Genomic DNA, 16,799 nt, shown 5'->3' on the forward strand with positions numbered 1-16,799 from the left:
AGGTTATGAACAACTTGGATTAAGAACGCTGCAAACCCGGAAGCAGGTGTTTGGGTTTGTGAACTTTGCCTTGGAATAGGAACATGTTTTGCTTCCTGTTGAGTGTGTTCCATTTGTAATTGAGTTCCCCGCTGCTATGGGAAAGCACACATTGGTTTAGGAACACTTTGGTTTAAGAACCGACTTCCGGAATGATTTAAGTTCGTAAACCAAGGTACGGTACCACTGTATAACCATGTTTCTCCGAAAATAAGACACCGTCTTATATTTATTTTTCCTAAAAAAACACACTATGCCTTATTTTCAGGGGATGTCTTATTTTTTCTCCTCCTGCTGCCGCAACCGGCATTACTGCTGCACCTATCATAGAATCATAGAATCATAGAGTTGGAAGAGACCACAAGGGTCATCCAGTCCAACCCCCTGCCAAGCAGGAAACACCATCAAAGCATTCCTGACAGATGGCTGTCAAGCCTCTGCTTAAAGACCTCCAAAGAAGGAGACTCCACCACACTCCTTGGCAGCAAATTCCACTGCCGAACAGCTCTTACTGTCAGGAAGTTCTTCCTAATGTTTAGGTGGAATTTTCTTTCTTGTAGTTTGAATCCGTTGCTCCGTGTCCGCTTCTCTGGAGCAGCAGAAAACAACCTTTCTCCCTCCTCTATATGACATCCTTTTATATATTTGAACATGGTTATCATATCACCCCTTAACCTTCTCTTCTCCAGGCTAAACATACCCAGCTCCCTAAGCCGTTCCTCATAAGGCATCGTTTCCAGGCCTTTGACCATTTTGGTTGCCCTCTTCTGGACACGTTCCAGCTTATCAGTATCCTTCTTGAACTGTGGTGCCCAGAACTGGACACAGTACTCCAGGTGAGGTCTGACCAGAGCAGAATACAGTTGTACTATTACTTCCCTTGATCTAGATGCTATACTCCTATTGATGCAGCCCAGAATTGCATTGGCTTTTTTAGCTGCTGCATCACACTGCTGACTCATGTCAAGTTTGTGGTCTACCAAGACTCCTAGATCCTTTTCACATGTACTGCTCTCAAGCCAGGTGTCTCCCATCCTGTATTTGTGCCTTTCATTTTTTTTGCCCAAGTGTAGTACTTTACATTTCTCCTTGTTAAAATTCATCTCGTTTGCTTTGGCCCAGTTGTCTAATCTGTTAAGGTCATTCTGAAGTGTGATCCTGTCCTCTGGGGTGTTAGCCACCCCTCCCAATTTGGTGTCATCTGCAAACTTGCTCAGGATGCCCTCAAGCCCATCATCCAAGTCATTGATAAAGATGTTGAACAAAGACATATCACTATGTCTTATTTTCAGGGTATGGCTTATAATCCTTGAATGCTTAAAAATACTCCTATGGCTTATTTTATGACTACGTCTTAAAATAGGGGAAACAGGGTAGTAGTGTCCTCACACCATAAACAATAGCAAACACCCGTTAGTTGGTGACCCTTAACCTAAGCAGCGTGACCAAAAGCTTCCGCAGGAATGCATTTTTAAATAAAAGGGCACATTCTATTCATGTAAAAACAGGTTGATTCCTAGACTGTCCGTGGGCTGGATTTAGAAGGCGATTGGGCCAGATCCGGGCCCCGGGCCTTAGTTTTCCTCCCCATGCAAACTAGTTTAAGCGTTCCTAGTTTAAGGTGTGAACCTTCACCTAAGCAGCGTGACCAAAAGCTTCCCCAGTTGAATGTCTACCTGTCCCCAATGCTATTTCAAGGACACAGGAGGACCCTCAAAGGCCTCCAGGAGCCCATTACAAGGCTTCGGGTGGAAGGCAACGCTTTCCCCTAAGCAACTTAAGTTTCGGCTTCACCAGTTGAATGCCTGTCTGTCCCCAAAACGAGAGGACCCCCACCAACCCCCCCCACTAGGAGCCCATGATAAGGCTCAGGGCAGAGGGGACTTTATCACTGCCGCCAAAATCCTGCAGTTTTAAGTTTAAGCTTCACCAGTTGAACGCCTACCTGTCCCCAAAACTATTTCAAAGGCGCAGGGAGAGAGGAAGTGGGGAGCAATGGGACTGGATGCCTGCAAAACAGGACGCTCCTTCCTTGGAGGTTTCTAAGCAGAGGGTTGGATGGCCATCTGCCACGGATGCTTTAGTTGCGATTCCTGCATTGCAGGGGGTTGGACTAGATGACCCTTGGGTACCTTCCAGCTCCACGATTCTATGACCTTCGCGGGGAATTGAGCGGGGTGTTTTGCTTTGCGCTTTCCCCCTCGGTTTTCTTTTTGCTTTCTTTTCCTCTCGAAGGAGATCCACACACAGGAAACTCCCATCCTGCAGGAATTCGGCTCTTTCTGCCCTTATAAGGCTATTTCAACTGGCGGCCAATCAGCGCGCGGGAGGCGGCGCTCGGCAGGCCCCCAAAAACTTCGCCGAGGGCGGGCGGAGGCGCGCGGAGTGGGTTCCCTGCTTTTGGAGCGTGTGCCGAGCGCGCCTGCCCCGCCAGACAGCGCCCTGCCCCGGCACAGGATGAGCAACAGCCAGTTCAACAAGGGACCCAGCTACGGCTTGTCAGCCGAAGTGAAGAACCGGGTAGGTGGTCCCTCGCGCCCCTCGCCAAATGCGCCCCTCGCCAAATGCGTAAATGCGCCCTGGGCGCACGGAGGGGCAACTTTGGAGAGGCGCCGCCGCCGCGAGCGCTCCGGGTTTTTTCGACCGACGGATTGCATTTATTGAACGCAGTCTAGAGCCCACTCCCCCCCACCACACAAGGATCTCACGGTGGCGTATGTAGGTCTCTGCCTCCCCCCAGCGCCGATTCAATCCCCACAACAACCCCGCGAGGTAGGCCGCTTTGGAGAGGTGGCGCCGCGAGCGCTCCGGGTTAATTCGACGGGCGGATTGCATTAATTGAACACAGTCTAGAACCCACTCCCTCCACACCCATAAGGGACTCAAGGTGGCGTATGTAGGTCTCTCCTCCCCCCCCCAGCGCTGATTCAATCCCCACCACAACCCTGCGAGGTAGGCGGTTTTGGAGAGGCGCCGCCGCGTGCGCTCGGAGTTTATTTGGCCGACGAATTGCATTCATTTAATGCAGTGCAGAGCCCTCTTTCCCCCCCACCCACAAGGGACTCAAGGTGGCATATGTGGGTCTTTTCTCCCCCCCCCCAGCACTGATTCAATCTCACACCAACCCTGCGAGGGACGCAGCTCTGGAAAAGTGGCTTGCTCCATGAGCACTGTGGATTAATTTTATTTATTGCACACACACACAGGATTTATATTAGGGGGGCAGGCTTTATGTTGGGGTGGTGGTGGAGAACATCAGTTAAATATTTTTAATGGGGGGGGCAGCTACGCCCATGTGCACATAGACATATCCACATTTTTCTTCCAAGGGACTCAAGGCAATGCTTATGGATCCCCCCCCTCACTTAATTCCAGCGACAACCCTGCGAGGTGGGTGGCTCTGGATGCATGTTATTTATCACACACACACACACTTATATCCCATTTATTCAAATATTTATATGGTATACAAGAGAGTTACAGCAACTTTTCTGCCCCCCCCCAGCTTATTGGGGAATATTTATTTACAGTACTTTCCCAGGCCTGTCTGTGAGTATCACAAGTTTTCGACAGATGCTTGAAAGTGAAAGCATGGATGGTTCCTGTTGAAGGCTCTCTCTCACACACACACACCCAGTTGAATCTCACACACCTCATGCCCCCTTGCAGCCAACATAGTGGTTGTAGGGTGTCAGGAGCCCTGGGTTTGAATTTCTCCACTCCAGACGTGAATTTTGCTTGTTTTGACCAGCCGCTAGGGCTCAGTCCCAGGGCTGCTGTGAGGATCAAAATTGCGAAGAACTACTTTAGGCCAAGTTTGAGGTCTTTGGAGGAAAGGCGTGTAAAAAGGACAAGCAAATAATCTTTCTTTAAACGTCCCCGAAGGTGCTAGTCCCTTGTGAAATTGAGCTGGGGTTGGAACTGCAGCTGGCCCTTCTTCACTTTTGTCATGGTCTCCTTTTGCAGGTGGTGCTGTGGGTTAAACCACAGAGCCTAGGGCTTGCCAGTCAGAAGGTTGGCGGTTCGAATCCCCGTGCCAGGGTGAGCTCCCGTTGCTCAGTCCCTGCTCCTGCCCACCTAGCAGTTCAAAAGCACGCAGTGCAAGTAGATAAATAGGTACTGCTCTGGTGGGAAGGTAAACGACGTTTCCGTGCGCTGCTCTGGTTTGCCAGAAGCGGCTTAGTCATGCTGGCCACATGACCTGGAAACTGTATGCCGGCTTCCTCGGCCAGTAAAGCGAGATGAGCGCCACAACCCCAGAGTCGTCCGCAACTGGACCTAATGCACAGGGGTCCCTTTATCTTTACCTTTTGCTTACCTCTGAGTAATTGGGCCTTTCTTTGAAGTAGGGTTGCTTCTGTTTTTAAAAGGCTACCAGCTGCTTTTCTCTTTACATTTTTGGAGACCGCGGGCAGGCTGAAATAGGGGTGTTTGTTTTCTTGAGTCCTGGGGTAGTTTGTCAGCTTTCGGCCTTGTGGATGCAGAGTCTTTGAGCCTGGGGCCGAGAGTCCCCAGTTTAAATTATTTGATTTTATTTGATTTCGGTTATTTGATTTCCATACTGCTTGATATGTTTGAAAATATCTCTAAGCAGCGTACAAAAAAAAAACAGCCAAGGCAACAGCAGACAGCTTAAACAAAATGTGACAAAAATACAGAGCTACGGATAAAAAGGTTACATTAATACAAAGTGGCTAATACATAAAAAATCCTTAGCAGTTCCTTTTGCTTTTGATATACCCTCCCTCTCAGCTTCTGGTTTTTCACCCAGCGCCCAAGAAAATCCAAATCTTTAAAACGCTTGTGACAACCCAAAGGGATCGCTCCAAAAAATTTTATCTTTATTTTTTAATGCGGTTATCCAAAAGCATTTCTGAACTGTTTTGATATTTGCAAAACTTTAGCCGGGATGCAAAAATAGATAATTTAAAAAAACAAAACAAAAACCAAGCCAGCTGTGGTCTAAACCACTGAGCCTCTTGGGCTTGCATGTCGGCGGTTCGAATCCCCGGGACGGAGTGAGCTCCTGTTGCTCTGTCCCAGCTCCTGCCAGCCTAGCAGTTCGAAAGCACGTTTGCACAAGCAGAATAGGTACCGCTGTGGTGTGAAGTTAAACGGTGTTTCTGTGTGCTCTGGTTTCCGTCATGGTGTCCCGCTGCGCCAGAAGTGGTTTCGTCCTGTTGGCCACATGACCCAGAAAGCTGACTGCGGACAAACACCGGCTCCCTTGGCCTGAAAGTGAGATAAGTGGCGCAGCCCCATACAGTAGTCGCCTTTGACTGAACCGTCCAGGGGTCCTTTGCCTTTTTACCTTCGCTCCATCAGTTTGTCTCATCCTCTTTCCAGAGCCGTCCAAGTTGGTGGCTGGCAATGGTTCCTCCTTGGGATTATTTCCAGCTTGACGCGTTGCCTTCCTCCTCGCCGGAACCTCTTGCCCAGCGCTCGAAATTCCCCAGGCGCATTTTGCTACTGACCCAACAACGGGGTGATTTCTGGGCACCACATTGGCAACTGAGGTTTCCCATAGAGCCAGCTGACTCCCTGCACTCCTCCCTGTTTGTTACATGGATTGTTTTATTTCGTAGAATCATAGAGTTGGGAGGGACCCCCAGGGGTCATCCAGTCCAACCCCCTGCAATTTAGGAATCTCAGCTAAATAATCTATGACAGATGACCATCCAACCTTTGCTTAAAAACTTCTGAGGAAGGAGAGTCCAGTCCACCTTCCACCTCACCGAAAACCCGGAAGTAAGTGTTCAGGTTTCCGAATGTTTTTTGGAAGCCAAACGTCCAATGCGGCTGTCGGCTATTCTTTCCGGGGCACCTGCACCCATCAGAAGCTGGGCCTTGGTTTTCGAACGTTTCGGGAATCAAACAGACTTCTGGAACGGATTAAATTCGAGAGCCAAGGGTGTAGAGGTTGGGTGACCTTGGTCTAGTCACACTTCTCTGAAGTCTCTCAGCCCCACTCACCTCACAGAGTGTTTGTTGTGGAGGAGGAAGGGAAAGGAGAATGTTAGCCGCTTTGAGATTCCTTAGGGTAGTGATAAAGCGGGATATCAAATCCAAACTCTTTTCACAGTAATAATAAACTCCGTTGGGGGGGAAATGGTGCCTAGGCGTTCCGTTGCGACTAAGTTTCAGGTGCCAACATCATTATTCACCATAACACCCTGGCTCTGAGAGCCTGTCGACTTCCTTCCCTCCCATCTCATGGCTTTCAAAATTTATATCGTGGCAATTTTTACGTTTTCCAATTCTAATTACACTCATTACAAAAGGGTAAATAAATATCAGAAGATAGAAAATTCCTCATTGCAAGTCTTCGGGCAACCCCGCTAGTGATTTTAATTGCCTACAATAATGTTTCAGGTATCGTATAAATTTAATCCAGTCCTTTTGGAATACTTGCTGGTTTTGGATTTTTTACCCCATCAGCTTCGCCAGTTCCGCAAAGTCCGTCATCTTCGTCTGCCACTCTTCTTTCGTCGGTACTTCTTGCTGTTTCCAATTATGGGCTAAAATAATTCTTGCCTCGGTTATTGCATATATAAAGTCTTTTGTCTTCCTTTGCTATCTCTTCCCCCACTGAACCCAGTAAAAAGGCTTCTGGTTTTTTTAACAAAAGTATTTTTAAACACTTTCTTTACCGTTTCCCGGAAAGCCTTTACCTCTTTGCAAGTCCACCCCATGTGGTAGAAGATACCTTCCCTTTCTTTACATTTCCAACACTCGTAGCTTCTTGTCTTGTACATTTAGCTGGTGTTAGATACCACCTGCACATCATTTTCATAACATTTTCTTCAAGTGCACTGCATGAAGTGAAATTCCACAACCTTTCCCAGGATTCTATCTGAATATTATATCCCAAATCTTCAGCCCATTGTATCATTGGGGTGCAAGGTTTTTTTTGGGGGGGGGCTGTGGCAGCGGGGTAGAGGGCACTGCAAACTTCTGAAGCCTCCTGACCCCCTTGCCATTGCCTGACCCTCTGCTTAGTGGCTTAGTTAAAAATGTGGAGATTTTACTTTCTTGGGCTCCTTGATCACTGCAGATGGTGACAGCAGTTACGAAATTAAAAGACGCCTGCTTCTTGGGAGAAAAGCAATGACAAACCTAGACAGCATCTTAAAAAGCAGAGACATCACCTTGCCAACAAAGGTCCGTATAGTTAAAGCTATGGTTTTCCCAGTAGTGATGTATGGAAGTGAGAGCTGGACCATCAAGAAGGCTGATCGCCGAAGAATTGATGCTTTTGAATTATGGTGCTGGAGGAGACTCTTGAGAGTCCCATGGACTGCAAGAAGATCAAACCTCTCCATTCTGAAGGAAATCAGCCCTGAGTGCTCACTGGAAGGACAGATCCTGAAGCTGAGGCTCCAAGACTTTGGCCACCTCATGAGAGGAGAAGACTCCCTGGAGAAGACCCTGATGTTGGGAAAGATGGAGGGCACAAGGAGGAGAAGGGGACAACAGAGGACGAGATGGTTGGACAGTGTTCTCATAAGCTACGAACATGAGTCTGACCAAACTGCGGGAGGCAGCGGAAGACAGGAGGGCCTGGCGTGCTGTGGTCCATGGGGTCACGAAGAAGTGGACACGACTAAACGACTCAACAGCAACAACTGCTTCCTCCCTGCCTCCGCCTGTGTGCTCTCTCTTGGGCAAACGACCCCCAGGAGATTCAGGGGGGAAGGAAGGGCATAAACTACTCAAAATTCCCAGGACGACCTTTACCTGTCCTGGTGGCAAAGAAAGATGGCCAAGGGTCTGGTGGCCGATGTCTCCGTCGAGCCAGTCAACTCACACGCAAGCCCTCCATCAACGCAGCAAGGAAATTGAAGTGTAAGGCTGAGAGGGCAGAGGCCGTAGTTCGAGATGGAATTCACAATCAGTTTTTTTTTAAATAAAAAACCCTTCTGCCCTAGTTGTTAGTTAATGCCATTTACATTTCCTCTGTGTCCATTTCTCCTCCTCGCATACTGGGACTCAGTGAATTGTCAGAGCAAGCTAAGGTCGAGCTGAGATCACAGAATCATAGAATCTATGGAAAGGATTCTGAGGGTCATCTAGCCCCCCCCCCCCGGTGAATAGGCATTCGAGGTGTCACATTTGGTGCCTGGCTTATATATCTGTGTTTCTGACACTGCTCTGACCCCTTTTAACTGATATCTTACAAATCCTGGAGCTGCGCTCGGTTTCCTCCCACCCCCTCCCAGTTGCTTCAGTCTGGTGTTGTTCCAGCCGAGTCCCAGAAACTCTTCCGTTCCTGGGAACCTCTTTTTGTTTATCTTCTGGAGTCACATCAGAGCCATCTGATCGTGCCGAGACTTGGAAAAGTCTGGAAGGGATTCCCGTTTTTCCGCCCGTGCGATTTCACCCAGAGGACGGCGAGCCTGTGCCGATTTAATCCCCGCGTTCTGGGTGCAAATCGCAGGTCGCCCTGTTAACCAAAGAAGCTCGAGAGAACTCTGGTTAATAATGCGGCAGCAAAGTAGCGCTTTTAAATTTTATTTCTGTGAAAAGTTATGCAAACTACCTAACTCCTCTGCTCAAGGAGGCCTCCAAAATCACCAAGTCTTTTATTTTTTATTTTTTTTAAAAGACGAGGCATAAAAGGAAAATGGATGAGGAGGGCGGAGGAGATAAACAAACTCAAGATTCGAGTCTTCAGTGAAGTAAGCCGCTCTAATGAGCAGCTGGGGTGGAGGAATTCAAGGAGATGAAACATCAGACATTGCAGATCTCTGACCTAGCACTACCTGCCCAAAATTACCAATAGATATAGTTATTGCTGACAGGTGGCGGTTCATTTATGACATCTTATTCAGTGGGATTTTAGCAGCTATCTGGAGACTGGCCTTTGAGGGCATTGCCTGTTGCGAAAGTATTTTTTCAAGTTAAGGACAAGGCCAAATCTGGAGAGAGGCAATCTTATGAAAAGGCTGGAGGAGAGTTCCCACGCTCAGGCAATTTTGCTCTTCTCGCAAACTGTGGTTTTGTGCGTGTAAGCATACCTGAATCATTGCCATCCAAGTGTATCTTGTTCCACTTCCTCATGAGTCGCTGGTCCTGCAATAGACAGGGGCTGGTGACTTGTGTCTGACCCTGGTCTCTCGGCTGAGTTCCTGGGTAAGGCGAGATTTGAACCTGGGACTTCCGTAATGGGGTCATTATTTATTTTTATTTGTGCCGCTCGTGAGAATCGCTCCCCCAACTTGATTTCAGCCAGTGCTTTTCCCCCTAAAAAAAAAAAGGTTTAGGGGGTACTCTCATTTTCCCTCGAGAAAACCACCATTTTATAGCTCAAATCGGGGGGAAATGAATACAGAGTAAAGGGACAAAAGTATCAAAGGTTAACAAAATGTTTAGGGGGAAAAAAGCACTGATTTCAGCAATAATAATAAAACCAGCAATACAATAGAAATCAGAATTTCTAAACCAGTGCAGATCAACTGGGATTGAAATATTAAAAATAAGTTTCAATGGCTTATTGGGGTCTTTTATAACTTAGCCATTCTGCAATTCTCTCAGACTTGGTTGGATGCCTGTATTTATTGCACAGGCCTTTCATTCGAGGAGCCCGGGGTTCTTCTCAAGTTTTAAAAACTCTCACAGCAACCCTGCAAGGTAGTTTAGGATGAGAGAGAGAGAGAGAGAGAGAGAGAGACTGGGGGAACCGAGCCAGATGGGTGGGGTATAAATAATAAATTATTATTATTATTATTATTATTATTATTATTATTATTATTATTAATGTTTTGGGACTACAATTCCCATGGGGTGTTTTCAAAACACATGGGGTGTTTTGGGACTACAATTCCCATCATCCCTGACCACTGGTCCTGTTAGCTAGGGATGATGGGAGTTGTAGTCCCAAAACATCTGGAGGGCCGAGTTTGGGGGTGCCTGGTCAAGAGGCTGTGACTGACTCCAAGGTCACCCAGTGAGCTTCCTGGCGGAGTGGGGATTCGAACCCTGATCTCCCGGGTCCTCGTTCGACACTCTGACCACTATGCCACACTGCCTTCCTAGAGCCCTTCTGCCATGGGGCAGGTCTATAAATTAAGTAGGCAAATAAATAGTGGGGAAAGCAAAACGTTGCTTAGAGAAGGATCTGAAATACTTTCCTTAAAGCTCATGTTTGTTTTATTATAGATTGTTTTATTTGATGCTTTGGGTTCTTCTCTTTAAAATATAAAACAGTGTGGAAATCATCATCATCATCAATAATTAGTGCTTTTTTCTGGGGGGACGCAGGAGTCTACATACCCCTAAACATTTTGGCCTCATTTAGGGGCAGTACTGTATGTCTATATCAGTGTTTCTCAACCAGTGTGCCTCCAGATGTTTTGGGACTACAACTCCCATCATCCCTAGCTAGCAAGACCAGTGGTCAGGAATGATGGGAGTTGTAGTCCCAAAACATCTGGAGGCACACTGGTTGAGAAACACTGCTCTATATGACTAGGAAAATGAGAGTACCCCTAAACATTTTTTTAAAGAAAAAAGCACTGGCTCCCTGTAGGGAGTCACCCTTACACCGCGTTTTCTTTTAACACAACTTCTTCTCGTTCTCTTTTTCTATATGTTAGGTCCACAAGCTGCTCATATTCCATCTATTTTAAGTTGCCATTCTTCTTTAGCTGGGACCTCGCTCGTTTTCCATTTGGGGGCTAATGAAACACAGGCTGCGGTAGCGGCATACATAATATATAACTCTTTTTGACACCTGGAATTATTCCTAACGAAAAGTACTCTGGGTTTCTTTTGGGGCAGAGGGGGAAATGGTACCTTTAAACCTCTTTTTAAAGTTCATTATGAATTATTCACCCTTTTACAGCCCCACCACATATGATAGAATGTTCCCTCATCTAGTCCAGGCATAGGCAAACTCCAGCCCTCCAGATGTTTAGGACTACAATTCCCAACATCCCTAGCTAACAGGACCCGTGGTCAGGGATGATGGGATTTGTAGTCCCAAAACATCTGGAGGGCCAGAGTTTGCCTATGCCAACCCCCTGCAATGCGGGAATGTTTTTCGCCTGACGTGTGTCTTGAACCCAGGACCCTGAGATTAAGAGTCTCTAAACCCTCGCACAAACGAAGGTGCCAAGTGAAAAACGAGAAGCTCTTGGCTTAGACGCAAACTTGGTTGCGTGCCCTTTGGCAAGTCTCTCCGGTTCCTTCCCCGATGCCCGTATTACCCAAACCGCCCAGGTCCTCGGGGAACACTTAGGGGTCAATTACGCGGCGCCATCAAGCATGCGAAGCTTTGCTCCCCCCCCGCCGCTTGCAACGAGAGGGCACCTGGGGCCCGGCCCATCAGCACATTTTGAAAGGAGACTCTTGCTGCCCGATGGCTCATCATTTCTGCTCCTCAGCAGCCGCTTTCTGTCCGCACCCAAGCCAGAGGGGGAACAGACAACAGGACAGACAAGGCTCACAATAGCTGCTGCAAAGAAGCCAGAGGCTCCGATTCTTGATCCGAGAAAAAGATAGTTCCTCTCAGATGCTCTCTCTCAAACACATACGCTCTGTTTTTGCAGCGGGTTGGAAGAGGTGACCCTCTGGGTCCCTTCCCAACGCTACGATTTCACGATTTTACGACTGATGGGCGCTGCCTTCTGTGTTAGAAATTCCGATAATACAGGGCTGCCTCGGTTCTCGAACGTCTCCGTTGACAAACGTTTTGGAACCCGAACGCCGAAAACCCGGAAGCGACTGCTTCTTCTTTTCAAACACGCCTCGGGAGTCAAAGTTTTCTCAAATGAATTTGCAGGTGGCCCTTTGCGCCTTGGTTTTGGAACGTTTCAGAACTTGGAATGGTCTTCCGGAACGGATTACGTTCAAGAACCGAGGTACCGCTGTACCAGTGGTTTAAGAACAGCTTGGTTTATGAGCAACTTGGATTAAGAACGCTGCAAAGCCGGAAGGAGGTGTTTTGGTTTGTGAACTTTGCCTTGGAAGCAGAACATGTCGATTGTGTTCCATTTGTAAATTGAGTCCCCCGCTGCTATGGGAAAGCGTGCCTTGGTTTAAGAACGCTTCGGTTTCAGAATGGACTTCCGGAATGGATTAAGTTCGTGAACCAAGGTACCACTGTATATGCCAGGCACCTGCAGCCCTCCAGATGTTTTGGCCTACAACTCCCATGATCCCTAGCTAACAGGACCAGTGGTCAGGGATGATGGGAATTGTAGTCCAAAACATCTGGAGGGCCGAAGGTTGGAGATGCCTGCTATAAGCTCATTGCCAAATGGCACCTTAAACCATGACTTACATCACAGGAGCCTATACAACACAAAACGCTGGATGTAGGTTTTATTGTACAATGGTACCTCTACTTACGAATGTTTCTACTTACGAACAGAGCTCCGTCCGCCATCTTGGATGAGGTTCAGATAGGATTTTTTCTACTTATGAATTTTTAGATAGGGTTGCTTCGACTTACGAATTTTTTCTCCCAATGCATTCCTATGGGATTCGACTTACAAATTTTTCGACTTACGAATGTGCGTTTGGAACGCATTAAATTTGTAAGTAGAGGTTCCACTGTATAATGAACTGAAGAAAATGTTTAAAGTAACCTTCGTTAAAAAAAAACCAGAAGCCTTCCTATTAGGAATTATAGGAAGAGAAATACCATATATATCTTTTCATGTATGCGACGACGGCCGCACGAATATTGACAGCCCAATGCTGGAAAGAGGGAAAATTTTTCTCCCAATGCATTCCTATGGGATTCGACTTACAATTTTTTTCCGACTTACGAATGTGCGTTTGCAACGCATTAAATTCGTTAAGTAGAGGTACCACTGTATTTGTTTTTCATCTTATATTTTGGAAATGTACACCCAGTTCTCCCCCCCCCTTTAAATTTCTTTGGGGCCCGCAAGAGAGTGGGGCCCTAAGCTACGGCTTGTTTAGCTTATACGTAAATCTGGCACTCCCCGAACCTCTTCTTCTGAGCGTCTCTGCAGACACCCTTTAAGGTTGGCACGGGTGCCAGATCTGGTTGGAAGGCACAATGCCATCTTATATAACAAGACAGTTTCTGCCTCGCGCCAGGGCTGCAGGAATATGGACCCCTGTGGCTGGATCGGGCGGGTTTTTGTTCAAAGTGGCGGGTCTTATTTTTGCCCGCCTAGCAAAGGCTCAAAGTTTATAGAGGCCAAAAAGCGACCCTGAAAGGACCATGGCAGTGTGCAACTTATTTGCCAAGAAGGCATGGCCACACAGCTCTCCTTGCTTCTTGCTCGCTCAGCAGGAAGTTGAGACATGCAGCCAGCTTGTGGCATCAGGCTTGCCCTGTTCTTCCAGGTTATTATGGGATTTCTTCATTCTCTGCTTTTCTTTTCTTTTCTTCTTTTGTAACTGGCAAGCACATGGGGCCAGGAAAGGCTTTTGATGACGCAAGCGCCCAAACTGATAATTTCCCCGGGGGAAGGGCTGGAGCTCGGCTCTATAGAGCGTCTGCTTGGCCCGCAGGTCCCGAGTTCGAATCTCGAAAATATCCCCTGGCAGGGTGGATTTGATTTAAACCAAATGGGTTTAAATCACGATTTAAATCACTAGTCAGTAAGACTTAATTTAAATCGTCATTATTATTTTTTACAGAAAGACTCATTCTTGCTGGTATAATCTTAATATTTACAACCAGATGAAGGTTTAATTTTTGGAATAATAAATTTTCAGAGTGGTTTTTTGCAGTTATATCAAAAATTACTGATTTGGTTATCCTAATAGAAATACACTGACAGATAATTATGAAATTATGGTGGAGCTTAATAAGTTAACTGTTTATATTTCTGCTGTGCTTTATTGGAAGGTGAAAAATAATCATTTCCTTAGTAACAATTTAAACAATTTATTTAATTAAAACAACAACGTTGTAGCATACCGTATGTATCCATGTTTGTTAACTGGTGTGGTTAAACGTTTTTTTAAAAGAAAAACATTAGACTGAGTTTTAGCACACATGAATAATTTAAAACAAATCCTTATTTCCTGATTAATAGCCTTTGGACTATAATGTAACTTAAATAGACAACTATCTTTAGAGAGATTTTTCCTCCAAAAGCATTTTTTTTTAAAAAAAATCTGATTTTAAAAAAATAAAAATCCGATTTTTAATTTTTATTTTTTTTAAATCATTGATTCTTATCTGCCCTCTCCCCTGAGTCTGCAACCTTGGACAGCTGCTGCTGCCGGCCAGTGTAGCCAGCAGAGGTTCTCAACCTTTCCCTGTCCACAGCTCCCTTGACTTAACTTTCCTTTTCTCCTGCAGCTCTCCTTTGAGAAAATGGGCACAAACTTAAGTTGCTTCGTCATTGAGCTGTTTTGCCCCTTCAGGCTAATAATAATAATAAATATTCTTTATACCCCGCCCATCTGGCTGGGTTTCCCCAGCCACTCTGGGCGGCTTCCAACAGAAAAATGAAATAAAATAATCTATTAAACATTAAAAGCCTCCCTAAACAGGGCTGCCTTCAGATCTCTTCTAAAAATCTGGTAGCTGTTTTTCTCTTTGACATCTGATGGGAGGGCGTTCCACAGGGCAGGCGCCACCAGCGAGAAGGCCCTCTGCCTAGTTCCCTGCAACCTCGCTTCTCACAGGGAGGGAACCGCCAGAAGGCCCTCAGCATTGGACTTCAGTGTCTGGGCAGAACGATGGGGGTGGAGATGCAGTTGCTTTAACACGAATTTTACTGTTTAATGAGGCCATTGATCTATAAAATGAAGGCAATACTCAATGTACCGTACTATAAAATAAATCCGACAGTATTTTAGGTGAAAAAAAGTTATTTTAGGTGAAAAAAATTAACATTTATTTCTTACCTGGGCTGGTGATAGTCCTTGTTTGGATGGGGGCTCAGGGTCCTCTTCCACAATCACAATGCCTTTGCGGAGGCCTCCGTAGGCCTCGGAAACCTCGGTTTACAGTGGTGCCTCACTAGACTAATTTAATTCGTTCCACGGGTCTTTTCTTATAACAAAAAATTTGTCTAGCGAATCCCATAGGAATGCATTGATTTTTTTTTTGCCCATAGGAACGCATTAATTGTATTTCAATGCATTCCTATGGGAAACCGCGATTCGCTAGACGAATTTTTCATAAAACGAATTCGTCTAGCGAGGCAACCTCCGCTAGAAAAATCCTTTCATTAAGCGGAAATTTCGTTAAGCAGGGCATTCGTTAAGCGAGGCACCACTGTACTTGCTTCCGGGTTACAATCGTTCGTACACCGAAAATTCGTAAACCGAGGTTCCACTGGTACAGGCCGTCAGACTAGTCCCCCTCTGATACGACGCACCGTTGGCAATGTTCATAGAACTGTTGGAAACTTCTCCAGAAGTCGCCTTCTCGTACTGCTTCCAGTTCCCTTGTCGCAGGAGCTTGGATGTGTGAAATGTTGGGAAACCTGTGCCCTTTCGGTGCTGATTTAAGTTTTGGAAAAAGGAAATAAATCCGGTGGGGCCAGATCGGGAGAATACGGAGGGTGGGACAACTCAGTAACCTCAGGAACGATTTTGCGCGGAATATGCGATTCGTCCGCCATCATTCGGACGGACAAACGCCGATCCCGCGTCAATAACTCACGAACTCTGTCGACATTTGCCGCCGTTCTGCTTGTCCGACGGTCATCTTCGATGGTTTGCCGCCCTTAAACCACTCATACTCTGTCTTTCAAGTTACAGCTTCATCTCTGTGCACAATTGTGAGCGTTCCGTGGGTATCCGATGCCGATTGTATGTTCGGATATTTCTCGCTGTCCGGTTTCTGTGACCGTTCACCGAACTTTCCGGTCACACCTTTGTATGTGACTGATTTCTAACACTGTTGGCCGGCCCTTAGGGAGTGCACTTTGTGGAATTTTGAACCCGTTTTTCTCCTATTTCCCCCTCCAGCTTGCACTGAAATACGACCCTCAGAAGGAAGCAGAATTAAGGACATGGATAGAAAGCGTCACCGGAAGAGAAATCGGCCCCGATTTTCAGAAGGGGCTGAAAGATGGCGTTGCACTTTGCGAGTGAGTAGGCATGTGTGTTTTATGCATGTTTTCTTTTGGTATTCATTTTTTAAAATTTCATTTTATAACGTATATCTTTTTAGCCAAGTAAGATTGTCTTCCACGAACACGGTGTTAACAGTGAGTCCGTAAGGGACTATGGAGGCCAATTCTGGATCCACACGTCCTTCCACAGTGGGGACACGGGTTTCCGGGCAGGAATTGATCCCGGTGAGGGTTTGCCATGCGTGCCTTCCTCTTAGCACATTTCTGCCTTGCGTCCTGAGTTCGAGTGTCTTCAAAACCCATGACACCTTTGGGAAAGGCTGTTCTCCAACTGGAGCATTTGCAGGCCAGGGTTTCCCGGTTGTCGGTGTTTATACTACATTTTTTTAGATTTGCCTTGAGACAGTCTTTAAACCTCTTTTGCTGACTGCCGGCAATACCTTTCATTTTTAAGTTTGGAATAGAGGAGTCACTTTGGAAGATGATCATCAGGCATCTGCCAACAATATAAAACGGGGAGGATGGGGGAGAAATAAAAGGCAAAAGGCAAAACTGAAAGATAGGCATGTAGAATGTGTACAGCAACTGCATGGGGGTTAAAACAACACAGGTTTTCCAGGTGGTACATTTGATCATATGCGGTGGAGCTGTAAAGCAATCCAGGAATACTGGGAGACGATACACAATGAGATGAAAAAAATAATATTTATGAGATCTCTCCCCCAAAAGACCAGAATCCAT

At 46.4% G+C, this 16,799-nt stretch overlaps 1 protein-coding gene across 1 annotated transcript in view; it reads left to right on the forward strand.

The window, feature by feature from the left end:
• The first annotated feature begins 2,433 nt into the window (after positions 1-2,433).
• Positions 2,434-16,799, forward strand: part of CNN2 (calponin 2) — a 32,724-nt gene continuing 18,358 nt past the window's right edge. Inside the window, exons 1-2 of the mRNA XM_035119538.3 lie at positions 2,434-2,559; positions 15,952-16,073. Of these exons, the coding sequence (XP_034975429.1) occupies positions 2,497-2,559; positions 15,952-16,073 (185 nt within the window). The 5' untranslated portion in view covers positions 2,434-2,496. The remainder of the gene's footprint in view (positions 2,560-15,951; positions 16,074-16,799) is intronic.

The sequence above is a fragment of the Zootoca vivipara genome, chromosome 6 (assembly GCF_965207765.1).
Source record: "Zootoca vivipara chromosome 6, rZooViv2.hap1.1, whole genome shotgun sequence".
Classification (NCBI taxonomy): domain Eukaryota; kingdom Metazoa; phylum Chordata; class Lepidosauria; order Squamata; family Lacertidae; genus Zootoca; species Zootoca vivipara.